At 50.1% G+C, this 18859-nt stretch overlaps 1 protein-coding gene across 1 annotated transcript; it reads left to right on the plus strand.

Annotated features, from left to right (window-relative positions):
• The first annotated feature begins 10510 nt into the window (after window positions 1–10510).
• Window positions 10511–17119, plus strand: ARSI (arylsulfatase family member I). The gene is made up of 2 exons (XM_010373634.2): window positions 10511–11389; window positions 14839–17119. The coding sequence occupies exons 1-2, from the start codon at window positions 11079–11081 to the stop codon at window positions 16235–16237; spliced, it is 1710 nt and encodes a 569-aa protein (XP_010371936.1). The 5' UTR covers window positions 10511–11078; the 3' UTR covers window positions 16238–17119.
• Window positions 17120–18859: the final 1740 nt, after the last annotated feature.

Raw genomic sequence — 18859 nt, forward strand, 5'->3', positions numbered from 1 at the left:
TTTCTTTCTTTTTTTTTTGAGGGGTGGGGACATAATTCAACTCATAACATGATATCCATCAAAAAAAGAAAAAGAAAACAAAAGAAGTCCAGGCGCGGTGGCTCACGCCTGTAATCTCAGCACTTTGGGAGGCTGAGGCAGGTGGATCACGTGAGACCAGGAGTTTGAGACCAGCCTGGCCAACATGGTGAAAACCCGTCTCTACGAAAAATACAAAAATTAGCCAAGCCTGGTGGCGGGGGCCTCTAGTCCCAGCTACTTGGGAGGCTGAGGCAGGAGAATCACTTGAACCCGGGAAGCAGAGGTTGCAGTGAGCAGAGATCATGCCATTGCACTCCAGCCTGGGAGACACAGTGAGAATTTGTCTCAAAAAAAAAAAAAAAAGAAAAAAGAAAAAAGAAAAAAAAAGAAAGTCCCGGCTAGGGAAAAAAAAGAAAAAAACCGTTTTGCTGTGTGTATTTATAATGATATGTACTGTATTGTAGAATATTCCTGACAGGAAATAATTTCCATTTTGTTTAAGCATCTTTGAGCACTGAGTCTTTTACTTAGAATTTTACAGGTCTGATAACTGGAAGAATTTTCCACAGCCTAGTTCTTGGCTCCTTAGATTTCAAAATTGTCCCTCTTCTCTGATACATATACCTCTATTGCCAGGGACTGGAAGACACCTTCGCACTGCCATCCAAGATTGGGGCCTGCACCTCTGTGTCATAATATGTCAGGTGAGTCAGCTCAGCAGACAGCAAGAGCCCTGGAAGACATTTCTATACCAAGACAGCCGACTTAACTGTGAATGTATCCCCAGTTCAACTTCCTGTGAGCCAGACCCCCAAAATGCCTTCTAAAGCCATCTGTCCTGAGGAAAAATGACAGTGAGGAGGTCAGAGGAAAGAGTCATTGATCACAACTGATTGCAGTTAAGATGACAGGCTCAACTTTCATAGATACATGATTATGTGAACACAGTGTTAGAGCCCCCTTCAGGGCTTGGAGAGGACCCTGTGCCAGGGAGCGGTCTGGAAGCTTAAGCTGTACTAATTTCATGGTCAATCTGTCTCAGAATGGGTGCCTTTCCTCACCTTAAAAAATATCCTATGAACAGGCTGGGCTTGGTGGCTCACGCCTGTAATTCCAGCACTTTGGGAGGCTGAGGCAGGTGGATTACCTGATTGTCAGGAGTTCGAGACCAGCCTGACCAACATGGTGAAATCCTGTCTCTACTAAAAATACAACAACAACAACAACAAAAACAACAACAACTTAGCCAGGCATGCTGACAGGTGCCTGTAATCCCAACTACTTGGGAGGCTGAGGCAGGAGAATCGCTTGAACCCCAGAGGCAGAGGTTGCGGTGAGCTGAGATGACGCAATTGCGCTCCAGTCTGGGTGACAAAGCAAGACTCCGTATCAAAAAAAAAAAAAAAAAAAAATCCTACGAACATTCATGAGATATAGACTTACTCATCTACTATAAGCCAGGGTCTGTGCTAGGAACTGAGGAGGCAGAGACAAACTAAGCCAGCTGAGTGCAAATCCAATTTCTAGGTATCACAACCTCCGTAACAGGCCTGGCCCTGAGAGACTGGGTTTGCCCAAGAGACTAAGTTCTCCCAAGGGTGGGTCTTGGATAAAGGAAAAAACTAGGCTCAGGTTAGGCTATAAGATGGGGCTTTTCCCTTTGATAAGCATATTGAAAACTCCTGTGAGAAGAAGCCTCCCTCCAGGGTAATCTTGAGGCTGAAAGGCCCCTTCATAATCAGAATTCCAGACCAAAGCAAGTCCACCCATAAAGCCAGGAGCTTGGGAATTGACACCCTCAAATGAGACCTTGGGGCCATGCTGCTCGCAGGAAACTATCCCCTGCCTGGAGTCCTGGATCCAGGGAACTAGGGCTCAGCCTTCAGGTCCAACCACCAGCCTTGGTTTGGAAGCTTCCTGCTGAGCAGAAACTCACTAATCCCTAAACCAGCCCTTCCTGCCAGTGACCAACCAATCCCCGCTGCCTGCCTCAGCTCCAGCCCAGCTTCGTTCAGAACCGAGGCACTCTTAATCATGTGAAGGACACATATTTTGGGGCATTCTCCTCTCTGAGCCTCAGTGTCTTCACAAGTCTAAGGGACTGACAATGGACCATCAACTCCACGAGGGCCAGGTGGTTCATCTTGTCCGTATCTGTAGTCTTAGTCCCGATGAGCGAAAGGCACATAATAGTTGCTCAGTAAGTGCTTGTTGAGTGACTGATTTGGATAAAGAGATCCTTGATTTCTGTGTGGATAAGACAGCATTCTTGCAGTAGTTGGTACTCCTCCAGTAGCAAGTGACAGACGTCAGCACAAATTGGTGTAAGAAAGAAGGAATGTGTTTTTCCCATAACTGAAGTCCAGGGGAGTACTTCTAGCTTTAGGTAGGACTGGAAAGGATCCATGTACTAAAATGATGTTATTGGGAGTCTGTCTTTACCTCTCACTTTGCTTTTTTCTCTTCATTACAGTTAGCTCCAGGCAGGTCCAGGCTTCTAATTGTCTTGCTCCAAGTCTAGCAGCAAAGAGACAATGCACAATCTTGTTCTCAAAAATCCAAACAAAATTCTCAGAATTGAGTCTCACTAGACAGTCTTAGGTCACTTGTGCATTCCTGAACTAATCACTTTGACCAGGGACATGTGATGCTCTAATTGTCCAAGCCTGCTCCTGGAGTTAACCCACCAGTGGAAACCCATCAAGGAAAATCTAGGTTCTGTTTCCAAGAAAGGGGAGCAGCTGCAAGGCAGACAATAGGTGCCCATCACAGTATTTGACTGAAATCTGAATATTTAGTTAACTCTCACCTTCTCTAAGCCTCAGTCTCTTCATATGTCATTGATAACAATGACGACACTAAAAAAATTCGTGCCCCTTTTACATCCTAGAGCTTTCGTGAGGTCCAAACAAGATCATGAGTTCTGATAATAACATTTACTGAGGCATCACTGGACATCTGTCCCTGTGCTAAGTAAACCCTTTATACATTTAGTTTTATTTTTACCACAATCCATGTTACTGATGAGAAGCAGGTTGAGAGAGGCTACAAGGCTTGTATACTGGTCACACAGCTAGGAAGGGTGGAGCTGGGGTTTAAAGCAGAACCCTCAAGCATGAAGCTATATATAAACTGTAAATAATTTTACAAGTGTAAGGGATTATTAGTAACAGCTTGTACAATTAATAATAGAAAATTTTTTAAAACCCTGAAAGGAAATTCAAATAAATGCAAACAAATGTTTGTTTAGCACCTACTATGGGCTGATCACTCACCAGGGGCTCAGAAAGAGACACATAAATAACTGTGAAACAGGCAGACTGTGATCTAATAGAACCATAAACATGCCCCAGGGGACTGTGGAGAGCAAGAGATTGACTCTGAATGGGGAAGGAAGGGAGGAGGAAGTCTGGAAAGGTCTCTTGGAAGCAGTGGGATTTGAGCTGGGCTTTAAAGATTAAAGGACTTTAACAAAGGAAGGGAAAGGGAAAATCAACTTTTAAGAGACCCGGAAGGATCTAAAGATTCAGAGCAGAGTTCTTGGATAAGAGTTCAGCACTTCTATGCAAAATAACTTTCGCACCAGCAGGAACTTCAAAAGTGATTGACTTAGCAGAGCACAGTAGTTGCCATGGGAACAGAGGCAGGCTTCATCCCTGTTATTAGTGAGCATCTCTGGCTTTGAGCAGTCTAGCCAAGGCCAGGAGGCAGTGGGGGCTGGGTTGCACTATCCCTTAGAAGAAAAACCCAGCAAGATTGCTGCCCTGAGAAACTGACTCTCATTTCAGAGGGAGGCAGAGCTGACAGGTGACACCTGGGTCTGAGAAGATAGAAAGCCAGAGGAAGCCTCTGCCTTGAGGGGCTTTGGGACATCTTGAAGCTATTAGAGCAGGCAAGGGAGCCTCAAGGAGGGAATGGGAAGGGTAAGGGACAAGCCTGAGAGCGGCTTCCAAGATGAATCAATTCCCACTCAGTCCTGGAGGAGGGGAGCAGTGCTGGAGGCAGCTCCACCCAGGATCCAAGTGTGGCAGGGGGTGGAGAGCGTCTTCCAGACCATGCATTCATGTCACTCCTAGACCCACTCAGACCTCTCAGGCCTCTGGGGGCTGCCAGGGCATTCCAGTGCATTGGGAGTGTTGGCATCTAACCACTCAAGTGCAGAGGGGACCCCATTCACAGGCTTGGTGACAGGACAGCATATGGTGGGGACTTTAATGCAGTAGGCAATAGGTTTCACACCTAGATTCAAATCATGGCATTGATACTTTCTAGCTGTGTGACTTTGGGCAAGTTACTTACCCTTTCTGTGTTTCTCGGTTGACATGGGCAAGATGCAGATAATGATAATAATTTTACCTACCTTGTAGGTAGGTAAGAATTTAGTGAGATAGTGGATATAAAGAGTTGTGCATGGTACCTGGCACAGTAGATCTTCAATAAATGTAAGCTATTATATTATTATTATCACTTCCGAATTTCAATTTGGTATCGAGTCAGGTGTTTTTTGTTTTTCTTTCTTTCAGGCAGAGTCTCTTATCATTAGTGCTAAAAGCCAGTTTCTCCAAGTATAGTAGATGATGACAATGACAACAGTAATAGTAGTGACGGGACCCATTTACCTTCCACATATCCAGTGACATTATCATGAAGAAGGAAGGCATATTTCTAGTACCGAATGCCAGGCTAAACGCTTGAACTTCTTATTTCAGGCAGCTAGTGGCTATTGAAATTTTGGAGGAGAATAATTTGCTCAGGGGAATGTAGATTTTTGCCCTGAGGCTATACATTTGTAGAAATAGAATCTAAGTATAACAACAACAAAGCTTAGTAACAAAAACAATAATAGCTACCATTTTCAGAGAGCTAATTGTATACCAGGCACTGTGCTAAGAGCTTCAGAAGCCTTGTCTGTTGTAATCCTCACAACAATCTTAGGAGGTTACATGTTTTCTCCTTCTCCTTCTCTTTCTCCTTTTTTTCTCCTCCTCCTCCTCCTCCTCCTCCTCCTCCTCCTCCTCCTCCTCCTCTTCCCCCTCCTCCTTCTTCCTCTTCCCCCCATTTTACAAATAAGAAAACTGGGCACAGAGAGGTTAAGTCACACAGCTAGCAAATGGCAGAGCTGGGCTGAAACACAGGCAATCTAGTTCTAGGAGTCTCACATTTAACCAGAACACGCTTTTTCCTTCCCTGAACCTTGGAAGGGCCTTGTGGTGGGCTTAGGGGGCAGACTGCCACTCTCACTTTTGGGAGTCCCTCTTTTTGTCTGCATCTGAGCACGGCCACTCTCTGTTTGATTCTCTGGGACTTCACCTCCTTCTTTGAAAGTATGTGTGTATTTGTGTGTATGTGTGTGTGGGGTGTTTGTATAAGAGAGAAACTGCAGCTGACCAGTGATGACAGAAGCCTCTGGACATCAAAGTGGGCAGAGCCCTGGATGGATGGGCTGGAGGCAGGCCTGGTCCCATTAGGCTAATTCCTCTCGAGGTTGGAAGAGGCCAGGGCGGGAACTTCTGAGAACATGGAGAACAAGTCCTTTCATACGACCTCCCTTTGAGCTGGCCTCGGGGTGGGACCAGGGTCGGGTGGGTGGAGGGCGGGGAGTGTGCGGAGAGGTGAGGCCGCAGTCAGGCTGGGCAAACAGATTGGGCAGCGGCTGTGAGCACAGAGCGCCCATTGTGTACCCAGAGCTCTGCTTTCAATAATCTTCTCGGAAGAATGTTTCATTGAGCGCCAGAGAAAGGAGCCATTGAAATGCCAGGGCTGGGCCCTATGAAGGGTTAAAGACAAGGAGGCCATGGGTACCTGGGCTCTTGCCACTCCTGGTTCAAAGACCTGATATGGGGATCCTGATCACTAAGACAAGGGGACTCAGTGAGGCCACCCAGAGGTCTGTAAGCGAGGGTCAGAGGGGGGATGTATGTCTGTCCCAGAAAGGTTAAAGTGGGTGCCCCAGTATCAAGGAGGAAAACCCCATTCTTCCCAGAACCATTTTGCCCAAGTAATATCCAAGAAGATGTTAGATACCTCCTCAGATACCCCCTCAGCCTGCCTACCGTGGGGAGCAGCCCATTGGGCAGACGCGTCTTCGCGTGGACTTCCTGCGTGGACCCACACCAGGGGCCCTGCAATCCACTCTCCACAATGCAGCCAGTAGGGCTTCCTTAAACACCTCTGGCCTTTCCATTAATCCATAATTAATTGTAATGAATGATGCTTTAGCAAAGAGTGTGGGAGTTATGGTAAGAACCAGTGGTCACTAAACTAGGTGACCAAGGGAACATGTAGAGTTTTCTCTTCCAAATAGAAAGAACTGCTCATTAGAGGGATATGGCCGGGCTGTCAGAGAGGGCACCAGAGTGGGATTCTCTGCTCACACTCAGTGCCACACATCTTTGCCAGCTACAGAAGCTTGTGGGGCTCTAAGTGTGGGTAACATCACGCTGGCCTCTGTGGGCTGCACAGAGGAGGCAGAAGGTGGATGAGAGGGGCCTGCCACTGGGGAGGGAGCGCACTCTTGTTGGGCAGCTGAGAATAACCTCCAGCATCCCCATGGAACCCTCTGAAGATGTTGCTGCCTCACTGACCCTGTGTCTGCAGAGAGGATGTTCTGTAACTGAAGCAGACCTTATGCTATGAACTGTTCATATTAACCATTTTGGATGGAAACTTTAAAAATCAGATGATGCCTTTCTGGTTTTCTTAAAAAGAGATCCTCAATAGGATCTAAACTCTGGAGGATGTCCTATCATTCACTTCTGTGCTGGACGGTGATTTGGTGATGTTGCTTGGTCTGTTCAGGTGAATATGGTTCTTGGCTCCTGCACCCATAAACCCCAAACTCCCAGGCTTTTGGAATTCATCAGTTTGACATTTTTGTTTATTCTTTTGTTTCTCCTTAATTTTTTCACTGTGAAACATATAAGCATATTTTGCTGTAAAATAGACAAGTGTCTCACTTTCTTATACATTCCATCTGAGCTGCTTCTAATATTCTCGGACTGCGAAAGGAAATGATTGGCCTTGTAAGATTGTGAATGAAGTAGGAGTCAGTAGACTTAGAGTGAGGAAGGCCTGAGGAGCTCTCCTCTGAGTTAAGTGATTGAACTCTGTGATATTTTGAGTGTTCAGAGGCCTTCTATGTTTTCTTTTGGTCTTTGATTTGATCCAGCCTAGACAAATTGACCCCTAGAGAGAGGACGACAGCATGCATAATTTATGCGTAAGGTCTTTGCCAAGGGCAATAAATCAGAAGGAAATAATATTGGTACTTAGATAATTTTAGTTCAAAGATGGCCAAACATACACATATACCTCCCCACTAACATGCACACACACACACGCACACACACGAATAGCAATGAGAGACAAAGCCACAAAACCAACTAACCCAGTCTTTCACTTTTATATCTCCACTCCCTAAAAAGTTATCTGGGAACAAATAATTAAAATCATAACATTTTCAAATGGGAAAGAGCTTTCAAAGTTCTTTTGTTTTGCTCCCCCTTTTTTAGTTCAGGAATCTCTTCTATTATCTCCTGGACAGACAGGCACTTAACCCCCTTCTTGCATGGATCCAGTAATGGGAAGCTCAGTACTTTCTGAGTCTGATTTCACCAATGGCAGTCTGTGACAGGAAGTAACAAAACTACACCCCTGCCACATCTGATCTGCATTTTGTATGCAGATATTAGGCTTTCTGTAATGTTTTAATGTGGATGTCCTTTGGGGGTTAAGGGACGAGAGCACATCTGTGAGAATGGGGGGACAGATCTTTCCTGTGTGGGGTGGACGTTCTTGGTGTCAATTGTCTTGGAAACAGCTGAGTTCTGAGACAGAAACTGAAAAGGCTAGTTTAGCTTGCTGGAGAGGGAACTTAGCTTGTTAAGTCTTAATTCTTGGGCCTGAACTTGAGACATCTTGGAGTTTTCAGAGTCTGTGTGGGTTGGGGTAGGGCTGATGGACATTGTCCCAGGGAAGAAGGCAGGGAAGCACCTTGTCTTGTAGAGAACACAAAGGGAAGATAAGTGAGCCAATCTTGAAAGCTATATGACCACGATTCACATTATACTTTGTGTTTATTCCCTCCTTGTCATCCTTGAGCCTTTGGAAATATCTGGTTTAAATGTTTCAGCCTGACCTAGCTGTGTAATGGCATCATTGGAATTGCTGAGGGTCAGTGTTTATTTCCCTAGAATGCTAGAGGGAGGATAGTGCTCTCTGAGGCCTCTGTGGGTTTTGGTAATTATGGAGACTTTTAAGAAAAGAGTATTAGGGAACAAGAGTTGGGCCCGAGGTCCACCCACTCCCCTCCACATGGTGATTCACCAATCACTGCCATCCTTTTGTTAAGCAGGTGGTCAGATTTCCTGCAAAAGTAATCCCTTAAGTTGGTATGAAATCTGTCTTCCTGTAACTTTCACCCACAGGACTTAGTCCTTCCTCTCAAAAGCACAGAGAACAATCATCATAACCATTCACATTCACCGAGTGCTTACTATGTGCTGGGCACTTTACTGAGCATTGTACTAGATCTTACATATACTCTTATCCCATTTTACAGATGAAGAAATTGAGGCTAAGGGAGGTCAAATAACTTGTGCAAGGCCAGACCCCAAATTAGTGGCAGGATTTGAATTCAAATAGTCTGATATCAGAGCCCACTGTCTTGAATTCTGAAGTACTCCTTGTTTCAATGACAGCCCCATAGAGGTCTGCTGCCTGTGAACTGGTCTCTCTGGGCCTTTTTTGGTCCAGGTGGAATCCTCACCCCATCCCCTTGTTGCTTCTCTTTGTGGTTGGAGTAGAAGGAAGGCAGCCCTGCCTGGTTCCTCTTGCCCTGGGGTAATGGAAAGAATGCAAAACCCTAGTCCACCTGGCCTCTGGTGACTTGTCCCACTTCGACCACCTAGGACAGCCTCGTGGAAGCCTCTGGAAGCACTGTTTTAGCAGCCTTCCCCTCAGGAGGCTGTATTTTTCCTGTCTGTCCTCAACATGTCTTCTGCCAGAACAACAAGCTCAGTTTTCCCTTCTGATAAATCTGGTCACCCTAAATATGGGGCTTTGAGCAAATGGGAGCGGCTGGCCCCACGCAGCCCTCATTTCGAAATGCAGATTCACACGGGCTGCTATTTTGGAGGTCTGGTTTCTTTCCCCACACACAGTGGTTTTAAGTAAGAGGGAAGGGATCATGACAGAATCTTGGCAGGGGGAAGATGCTAGGAGAGAAGATGCACCTGGGCAGTCTTTGCTTCCCAAAGTCCCCAAACACTGACCCTTCAAGAAGTTGGTTGGGGGGTGGGGAAGAGGGAAAGAGGGTCCATGGTAACATAACACTGGGAAATACAGCTTAACCAGCCCCTCCTGCAGATCAGCAGTGTGCATGTTAAACATTTGAAGTCCTAGCAGTAAAGAAGCCTAACTGGTTTTGTTTAGCCCAGTTTTTCCATTTAAAAATGTAGCCTAGTAAAATTTTGCAAAACAATGATGCAGAGCAGAGCTTGCAAACCGGCACCGATGGTCTGATATATTTCTGGGAGAGGTTTAATTTGGCCTACAAAGTGCTTACATTTTGCTTTCAATTAGTCACTAACATTTCACAATTGGAATATTCTCCTAATAGATAAAGAGGGTATTCCTCTTGAAAAATCAGAAGATCTGGAAACACTGGTCCATATTCTTGCCTGACTATGGTCAGCTGGAAGTCAGGCTGTGGTTTTTAACTTGCTGCAGCCCCTGTGTCTCCTTGGGGCAAGACAGCTATCTCCTGCTCTACTCATTTACGATGCTCCTCGGGTTCCGGAGTCTCCCCAAGCTTGCCATCTCTGGTGTGGAGGTTTCCTTGGGTAGGCGTTGGCCTAGGTGACCACTGGGGCCAATTCATCCATTCATTCATGCAACACATACTGATTGAGCTTATACTGTGTGCTACACCCTGTGGATACAAGATAGATAAAACAGCCCCTGCCCTCTGGATTCCAGCGCTGGCATTCTAAGATTCTAGCTGGGAATTGCAGAACAGGGAGGAGGGAGGGGTTGAGGAGAGGTGAGCTGGTAAGGCTGCAACCAAGCTTCCTGACTTCCAGCCCTGGGTGCTTGCCCAAGTGCTTGCCATTCTCCATCTCTTTCTCTACCGGCTCACCGAAGGGAGCTGCCTCCAACAGCCACGGTGAGCCTTAGAGAAATAGCCACTGACTTGTTCTGTGACTTAGACGCGTTGCGCCTCATCTCCCGGCCTCAGTTTCTCCATCTGTAGAATGCCCCGGTTGGACTAGAAAATGATGGGCTTTCCTTCCAGGGCTGGCACTCAGAGAGGCTAAGACTCCATGATCGAGGAATGTCTGACCTGGCCATTCCGGAGCTGTTCCATCGAATTCCAAGCAGCCCCACTCCCTCCTTTCCCCATCCCAGTCAGGGGCGGGCGCTGGAGCCAGCAGGCCGGGAGGGCCTGGGCTTCCCGCCCGGGAGGTGGAGCCGCTGCTCGGCGTCCCGCCCCTCCACCTGGGGCTCGGCCCCGGCAGATGTTACAACTTTTTCGAATTCTGTCCCGCGGTGTCCCCTCGACCCGCCCAACTCCCTCCCCTTCCCCGCTGGGGTCCTGCCCACCTCCCTACAGGGAGCTGGGTTGTTGTAAGGACTCCGGGTGGGGCGAGAGGCCGGGAAAGCAGAGGCGAGAGAAATTAGGAGGCGGGAGAAATCCAGGGCAAGAAGGAAGAGGGGAGTCAGAGGATGGTAGAGAGCACTTTCTGGAAGCCGCCACGCCGCGTCTCAGGCTGGCCGGGCTGAGCTGGAGAAGAAGGAGCAAAGGCGGCGCAGGGCCGGCGCTCAGGCAGCGGGAGGCAGCTCGGCGCGGGCCTGACCTCCCCAGAGCGCCCCGCTGCGGCAGAGCAGATCCGGCCCAGCCGTCCGGCAGCCTGTCCCGGACCAGACACTGGGCCATCCCCGGGGGCGCTGAAAGCCCTCGCAGCATCCGAGCCGGCGGGCCGGTGGTGCGCCCTGGGCGCGCGAGGTGGTGAGGCCCCAGGAGCCCTGCGCGCTGGGACGCGCGGGCCGGCTTGGCGATGCACGCCCTCACTGGCTTCTCCCTGGTCAGCCTGCTCAGCTTCGGCTACCTGTCCTGGGATTGGGCCAAGCCTAGCCTCGTGGCCGACTGGCCCGGGGAGGCCGGTGAGCCGCGCTCGGCCGCTCCGCCCCAGCCTCCCCACATCATCTTCATTCTCACGGACGACCAAGGCTACCACGACGTGGGCTACCATGGTTCAGATATTGAGACCCCCACGCTCGACAGGCTGGCGGCCAAGGGGGTCAAGTTGGAAAATTATTACATCCAGCCCATCTGCACGCCTTCGCGGAGCCAGCTCCTCACTGGCAGGTAGGCGTGGCGCAAGGCCCCGGGGCTGAGCATCTAAGCCCCAAATCAACCCAGTTTGTAGATTTCTCCTGCCAGTACCACCCCATGCTGGGGTCTGGGAAATCTCCTACTGGCTGTGTAATCATTAGTAAGTCCCTTACCCTCTCTGGGCCTCAATTACCCTTGCCTTACACTGAATGGGCTTCATCATCTTTGAGGTCTTCTTGCTTTGATGTTCCAGGACACTGACATTCCACACAATGTGGAGACATCTGGTCATCCCTTTGTTAGAGGAATATGGCAGCCTCTGACATTTATTGCTGCTTCTATTTATGGATACTGAGACCCTGAGCAAGTCATTTAATTTATCTAAGCCTCAGTTTTCTTGTCCATAAAATGGAGCAAAGAACAGTTTTCATCTTGAAAAAGAGTGGCAAAGGTGGAATGATTTGTGTGTAACCTGCTTGGCTGTCAATGTGTGGTAGCCTCTATGTGTCCTGAGGGATTCAGGTCCCCATACTGTTTGATGAATACATTGGGAGAAGACCAAGGAATTGATAGGTGGAAGAGAAAGACACATAGGATACCACGACCTGTGTAGCCTTAGGGTGGTTATTTCATTTCTCTGAGCCTCTGTTTTTTCATCTGCAAAATCCTCCCAAGTTGGCTGGGAGCCCCAAGTAGACATGCTGCTTCCTCCATAAGGAAATGTCCACAGGCGAGGCATCAGGATTACAGGATTAAAAGAGCAGGAAAACAGGAGGTGGGGGTATGGAAGGCAAACTCTGGCCACTTAGGGGAAAATCCTTTGGCAAGGCTGAAGTTAATTCTCCTTGGGTGGGGTCCAAGGCATGCTTTCTCCCAAGTTCCACCCAAGAGCCACTAGTGTGATCTCAGGAACCAGAAGCCTTAGTCTCCCTGTTTCTTAGTCTCACTATTTCTTGGATGGGAGAAATTGAGACAAGACTGGGAGGGCCCAGCTTGGTTCCCCTTGGCTTACTTCAGGGTCTGTGGGAGACAGGATTGAGAGGCCAGATGTTTGGCAGGGGTCCTGGAGCTGGGAATCAAATGGTGCCCTTTCTTCCTTCGATCTGGCACCCAGCATTTAGATCCAGGAGCCAGAAGGAGAACAGAAGAAAGAAGGAGGGGCATGGGGTGTGTATGGGTTGGAGTGGTGGTGCAGGATGGTGGTGTAGTGGTGAAGACGGATGCTGACCTGCAGAAGAGGGAGGAGGAATCTGCATTCCCAAGAGTTGTACACAACTTAGCATTTCTGTCCTAAGAGGTGACTTTTGGTTTAAGTAGCGGAATGAGCAGACAGCAGCAGGGCAATGCTTCAGTCCCCTGATCTGCAAAGGTAACTGAACGTGGCTGGTCAGTACCTGCCCTCCACCGCCTGCAGCTGGCTCCATCTCACTGATGCTCACAGCCCTCGTTAGTGTTTGTTAACATCCAGTTGTGTTTTGTGACGCTGGAGAGAGGCAAAGTTTCTCATGTGACTCACTTGCAGATGGGCTTTGGTGACTCTTAGCTGGCCCATCCACTTTACAAACCAGCGTTCCATGGCACCCCACCTCCATGAAGACGGGCTCAGTTGGCACTCAAGGCCCTAGGGCACTTCTCATATCAAGTCCTATAATTTATTAGCTTGATTGAAGCCTAGAGAGGCTGTTATCATCAAAAGATTTTGAGCATGAGTTGAGTAGACCCGGGTTCAAAGTTTAGCTTCCCTGCTTGCCGGCTGTCTGAACTTGGGTCATTGCTGCTCTTTTGGGGGCCTTGGTTTTATCATCTGTAGAATGGGGGTGGTAATAGACTTCCCTATAGGTTTTTAAAATGAGAATTCAGTGAGATAATGTATGTGTGTGGCACCTAGTGTTAAAAATGGCAGTAGTAGCTAATTATAGGTAACAACAATAACAGTTTTAAGATAAGGAAACCAAAACAGAGAAACTCACTTCTGTGCTCTGGTTAAAGATGTCAAGAATTCAGGGCTTGTCTTAATTTGAATGCCTCGGGGTGAGAAAAAGGTGTGGGATTCTAACATACTTGTGAAGTTTCAGGCTTCTTATTTACTCTGGGACTTTCAAGACTTGAGTAAAGGCAAGACACCATAAGCAGATCACATGGGAGCCTTGACCACAGAAGGGGGAAGATGGGATATGAATGGATAAATGAGGAATTCAGGATTTGCCTAACCATTTACTCCTGCCTCAGGATGATAGCCTGGATCAAGGGGTCATATGAGCTCACAGGCAGGCACATGGGAGCTGGTCTTAGAAAACTGGGAAGCTAGACGAGTCTTGGAGATTTCCCATTTCAACCAACTCCTCTACAGGAGCAAACTGAGGCCCCCATGTGTGAAGAGATACGGCAGCCCAGTTTGCTGAAAAAGAGTCACTGCTTAGACTCTGCTTGGAACCAGGACTTGGTTCAAGTCCTGGCTCTGTTCCTGACCACTGGGTGACCTTGGGTAAGGCCCTTCCCCTTCCCTTAAAAAGACCTTAGGTTCTTTTTAAGATGAGGTGAGTAAACTAGAGAATGAATTGGGTCCCTTCTGGCTCTAAAACCCTTTTAGTGTCTTTCATTCGTTCATTTCATAAATAATTGAGTGCTCTTTGAACGTCGTTTGGGTGCTAGGAATAGAAGATTGAATAAAGGACAGCCCCATCACATGTCCCTGGGCACAAGAGCATGTGCAAACAAGTATAATCCCATGGCCAAGTAAGAAAACGATGGTGTGTACTAAATGCTAGGGGAACCCAGAAGCAAAAGTGACTAATTCTTTGGGAGAGTTACGAAAGACTTTACAGCATGGATAACATTTGGGCTGAGCTTTGAAGAGGGAGTAAGAGTTTGCCTGGGAGAGCAGGGCTTGCTCTAGGCCCCAGAGCAAGTTAATAGCTTAGAGCTTAGGGACTCTGAAGCCTGCAGCCAGACTGCCTGAGTTATAAATCCCACTCCGACTACGAGCCATGTGAGTCACCCGGCAAGTAATTTAATTTACCAAGCCTCAGTTCCCTTATTTGGAAAATGGGAACAATAATATGTACCTCTGAATTTGTGGTGAGGATTTAGTAAGATAATTCACATAAGAGGCTAAGTGTAATGCCAAGCTCACAGTGAGTGCTCGGCATTAGCTATTATTATTGTCATGACCCTGGATTCAACTTTTAACTCTCCAACTTCCTAGCTCTGTGATCTTAGGTGAGTGGCTTAGCCATTCTGAGCTTCAATCTCCTCATCTGTAAAATGATAATATGATCTACTTCCAGTGATTTTGAGGATTCGATGAGATAATGCATTTGAGGTGCTTAGCACATTCGATAATACCTGGTGGTTGCTGCTATTATTTTTGCTGGTAGTGCTGGGACCACAGCCCACCTCACGGTGCTATTGGGGACTGGATGGCCAGAGCAATGGTCTGTAGCTTACCTGTGCCTTCTGTGCCTTCCCCTCTTCCCCACCAGGTACCAGATCCACACAGGGCTCCAGCATTCCATCATCCGCCCACAGCAGCCCAACTGCCTGCCCCTGGACCAAGTGACACTGCCCCAGAAGCTGCAGAAGGCAGGTTATTCCACCCATATGGTGGGCAAGTGGCACCTGGGCTTCTACCGGAAGGAGTGTCTACCCACCCGTCGGGGCTTCGACACCTTCCTGGGCTCACTCACAGGCAATGTGGACTATTACACCTATGACAACTGTGATGGCCCAGGCGTGTGCGGCTTCGACCTGCACGAGGGTGAGAATGTGGCCTGGGGGCTCAGCGGCCAGTACTCCACTATGCTTTACGCCCAGCGTGCCAGCCATATCCTGGCCAGCCACAGCCCTCAGCGGCCCCTCTTCCTCTATGTGGCCTTCCAGGCAGTACACACACCCCTGCAGTCCCCTCGTGAGTACCTGTACCGCTACCGCACCATGGGTAATGTGGCCCGGCGGAAGTATGCGGCCATGGTGACCTGCATGGATGAGGCTGTGCGCAACATCACCTGGGCCCTGAAGCGCTATGGTTTCTACAACAACAGTGTCATCATCTTCTCCAGTGACAATGGTGGTCAGACTTTCTCAGGGGGCAGCAACTGGCCGCTCCGAGGACGCAAGGGCACTTATTGGGAAGGTGGCGTGCGAGGCCTAGGCTTTGTCCATAGTCCCCTGCTCAAGCGAAAGCAACGGACAAGCCGGGCACTGATGCACATCACTGACTGGTACCCGACCCTGGTGGGTCTGGCAGGTGGCACCACCTCAGCAGCTGATGGGCTAGATGGCTACGATGTATGGCCGGCCATCAGCGAGGGCCGGGCTTCACCACGCACGGAGATCCTGCACAACATTGACCCACTCTACAACCATGCCCAGCATGGCTCCTTGGAGGGCGGCTTTGGCATCTGGAACACCGCTGTGCAGGCTGCCATCCGCGTGGGTGAGTGGAAGCTGCTGACAGGAGACCCTGGCTATGGCGATTGGATCCCACCACAGACACTGGCCACCTTCCCGGGTAGCTGGTGGAACCTGGAACGAATGGCCAGTGTCCGTCAGGCTGTATGGCTCTTCAACATCAGTGCTGACCCTTATGAACGAGAGGACCTGGCCGGCCAGCGGCCTGATGTGGTCCGCACCCTGCTGGCTCGCCTGGCTGAATATAACCGCACAGCCATCCCGGTGCGCTACCCGGCTGAGAACCCCCGGGCTCATCCTGACTTTAATGGGGGTGCGTGGGGGCCCTGGGCCAGTGATGAGGAAGAGGAGGAAGAGGAAGGGAGGGCTCGAAGCTTCTCCCGGGGTCGTCGCAAGAAAAAATGCAAGATTTGCAAGCTTCGATCCTTTTTCCGTAAACTCAACACTAGGCTGATGTCCCAACGGATCTGATGGTGGGGAGGGAGAAAACTGTCCTCTAGATGTTCTTCCCCACTCCGGTTTGGCCCTGCTCTTTCTCAGGGATAAGCCTGTCACGTCTCCATCTACAGGGAGTTGGAAGGTGTAGAGTCCCTTGGTTGAACAGGGTGGGGAACCTGGTTGGGGGTGGGCGGGAATAAACCAGACTGGGATGCCTGTGTCTCAGTCCTGCCTCCTCACCGACTTGCTCTGTGACCTCAGGTGACCAATACGAGCTTTTGGCCTCAGTTTCCTCATCTGTAAAATGAGCTCTAATGACTTTGTGACTCTTTGGTGTGGCCCTGGAGCCTGGGGCCACGGTGGAGTTCCTCGGCCTTGCCACTTGACAACACTTAAAGGGCTTCCTCCTCAACACAGGATCTCTGTGGTGGTGTTTGGGTGAGGGCCACCTGGAGTCAACTCCAAGCCTGGCCCCCAGCTAAAGCATGGCAGTCTGTCTGCTCTCTACAGGGACCTCCTGAGCACTGTGGGTGGAGGCGCAGGGGTCGGGGGGTTGACCTTCGTGGTTCTTCACATGGCCTAGGCCAGTCCTCGGGTCAGACTGGTGTCAGGCACTGTAGTGCAAAGTTCCTCTTCTGGCCCCTCCAGTACCCAGAGAAATTGGCTGGGCCATTAATGGCTGCAGCACCAAGGGTGGTGGAAAGAGCTGTGAAGGGCCCCCAAACCAGTACCGGGACACCTGAGTTCTCCCGTGACCTTGGGCACAGTTCTTCCCCTCTAGGCCTTGATTTCCCCACCTGTGAGTGGGGATGCTAGCCCTGGCTCTGCCTCCCTCATGAGGCTCTGGAAGACTGGCCAAAGCCAGGTTGTAGAGGAGCTTGTGGACTTGATTAAAGTGTCATAACTTGGAAGTGAGGGATGCAGTGCTTTCCGACTATGAGCAGGTGTGGGTGTGTGCTTGTGTGTCCTGGGGGCAGGTATGAGCTCACTGTTGGCCAAGTGAACAGGAGAGGAGGTGGACAGCCTGGCTAGGAGGTGGGGGGATGGGAGTCCTGCCACAGACCCACTCTGTGACCTCAGGCACATCCCTGATCCTCTCTGGGCCTCAACATCACACTATGTTCAGTGATGATCTAAGAGCACTTCCCATTTGGCCATTCTGGGCTAGTGTGCGTGTGTGTGTGTGTGTGTGTGTGTTGGGGTGGGGGGCAGGCTGAGTGGTGGGGAGTAGGCCACGGGGGTTGCAGAGCCCGCCTGCCGCCTAGTGCGCCTCCATCCGTACACTGCGTTCTGCATATCTCCCTTCAGGTTCCAGTCGGCGCAGTGTGTGTAGGCGAAAGCCCTGCTGTGAATTTTGAAAATAGTTATTTTTGTCACTGGCAAAGGAGGCCTGTTAGGACTCATCAGCTTGTGGATGAGCAGGATGGGTGGGGTGGGGTGGGTGCGGTATGTGTGGGGGTTCAGGTATTGGTTACAGGGCTCCATCCCCACTGCAGAGGTGGCTGAGTCCAGGAGTGAGGGTCTGGCCTGAGGCTGCTGGGTGGAGGTGACCATTCATGCTCTAGGCCCCTTCCTCCTGGTCCTGTTCTTTTTACCCCTTATCACCTCCCCCAACTAGAATCTTTCCCTTCCTCTATGATGTTGATGCCCAGCTGTGTGGTGGGGCAGGAGCCAGGACAGGCAGAGGCCTCTGGATTCCAGTGACCTCTAGCATTTCAGTCTGCCTGGGAGGGAGGCTCTGAAGAAGTAAGTCACCTGTTAGGGCGGTGGCCCAGGCCTGACACACCCTGGGAGATGAGCTGTCCATAGTTCGCCCACTCCTAAGGGTACTCTAGCTCTGCTGGGTGCTTGTCCCAGCTGTGTGGGCGGGGCCTTTCCAGGGTGGCATGGAGCCAAGGCTTCCCTGCCGCTCCAGGCTTGCACGAGTTGTATGGAGGCCTCTCCCGTGCCTGCTGAGTCAGCCCTGCCTGGGGCCTACCCTCCAGTTCCAGCCCCCACTTCTCTCCCGGTGCCCCTGCCCTTTGGCACCACAAGTGCAGAACCATGAATGGCCCTTTCTGCTGTCCCCTAATCACTGAGGCTTACTCCCTATGACCAACCTAAACCAAGAAAGACCAGCTGGGGACGGGGCTGGCACCTGTTCCTGGTGCCCTGAGAAGGAGACTTGGCCTCAGGTCTCGGTCTAGTCTCAAATCCAGCCCAGAGCTTGCCTAGCTGAGTCCTACCCAACCCAGCATCCAGCAAACAGCCCGGTGGCCCCACGCAAGCTTAAGCCTGCAACTTGGTCTAGAGAAGCTCACGGCTGGCCTAGGCCTGAGATTAGTGGAGGGTCTTTGGTGTCCCAGAGCACTCAAGCCCAATGACAGGCTCAGCCTGTGGTGATTTCTGCTCTTTCCAGCAATCAGCATGGCTCCTGCCAGCCCCCTCCCATCTCCTGTGGCCCAAGTTTCCTCCAGCCGGGGCACCTGGGTCTAGACTCTGTGATAGGCTGCCAACTGGCACTGCCAGGCAGGTGCTTGTACCATTTGAGCACCTGTGCTGGTGTGGAGGGAAGGGAGGGCAGATCAGAGGCAGCTTCGGCCCCTCAGGCCACAGATCTGGGGAAGTCGAGCCCAGAGATACCTGGTGAGACCCCCTGTTTCTCCCTTGGCTGCA

This window comes from Rhinopithecus roxellana, chromosome 3 (genome assembly GCF_007565055.1).
Source record: "Rhinopithecus roxellana isolate Shanxi Qingling chromosome 3, ASM756505v1, whole genome shotgun sequence".
In the NCBI taxonomy this organism is placed as follows: domain Eukaryota; kingdom Metazoa; phylum Chordata; class Mammalia; order Primates; family Cercopithecidae; genus Rhinopithecus; species Rhinopithecus roxellana.

Excerpts from the sequence above, each read along its gene's own strand:
- ARSI (XM_010373634.2), top strand. The coding sequence starts at position 11,079 with ATGCACGCCCTCACTGGCTTCTCCCTGGTCAGCCTGCTCAGCTTCGGC. Across the intron at positions 11,390-14,838 it reads AGCCAGCTCCTCACTGGCAG|GTACCAGATCCACACAGGGC; the intron begins GTAGGCGTGGCG and ends CTTCCCCACCAG.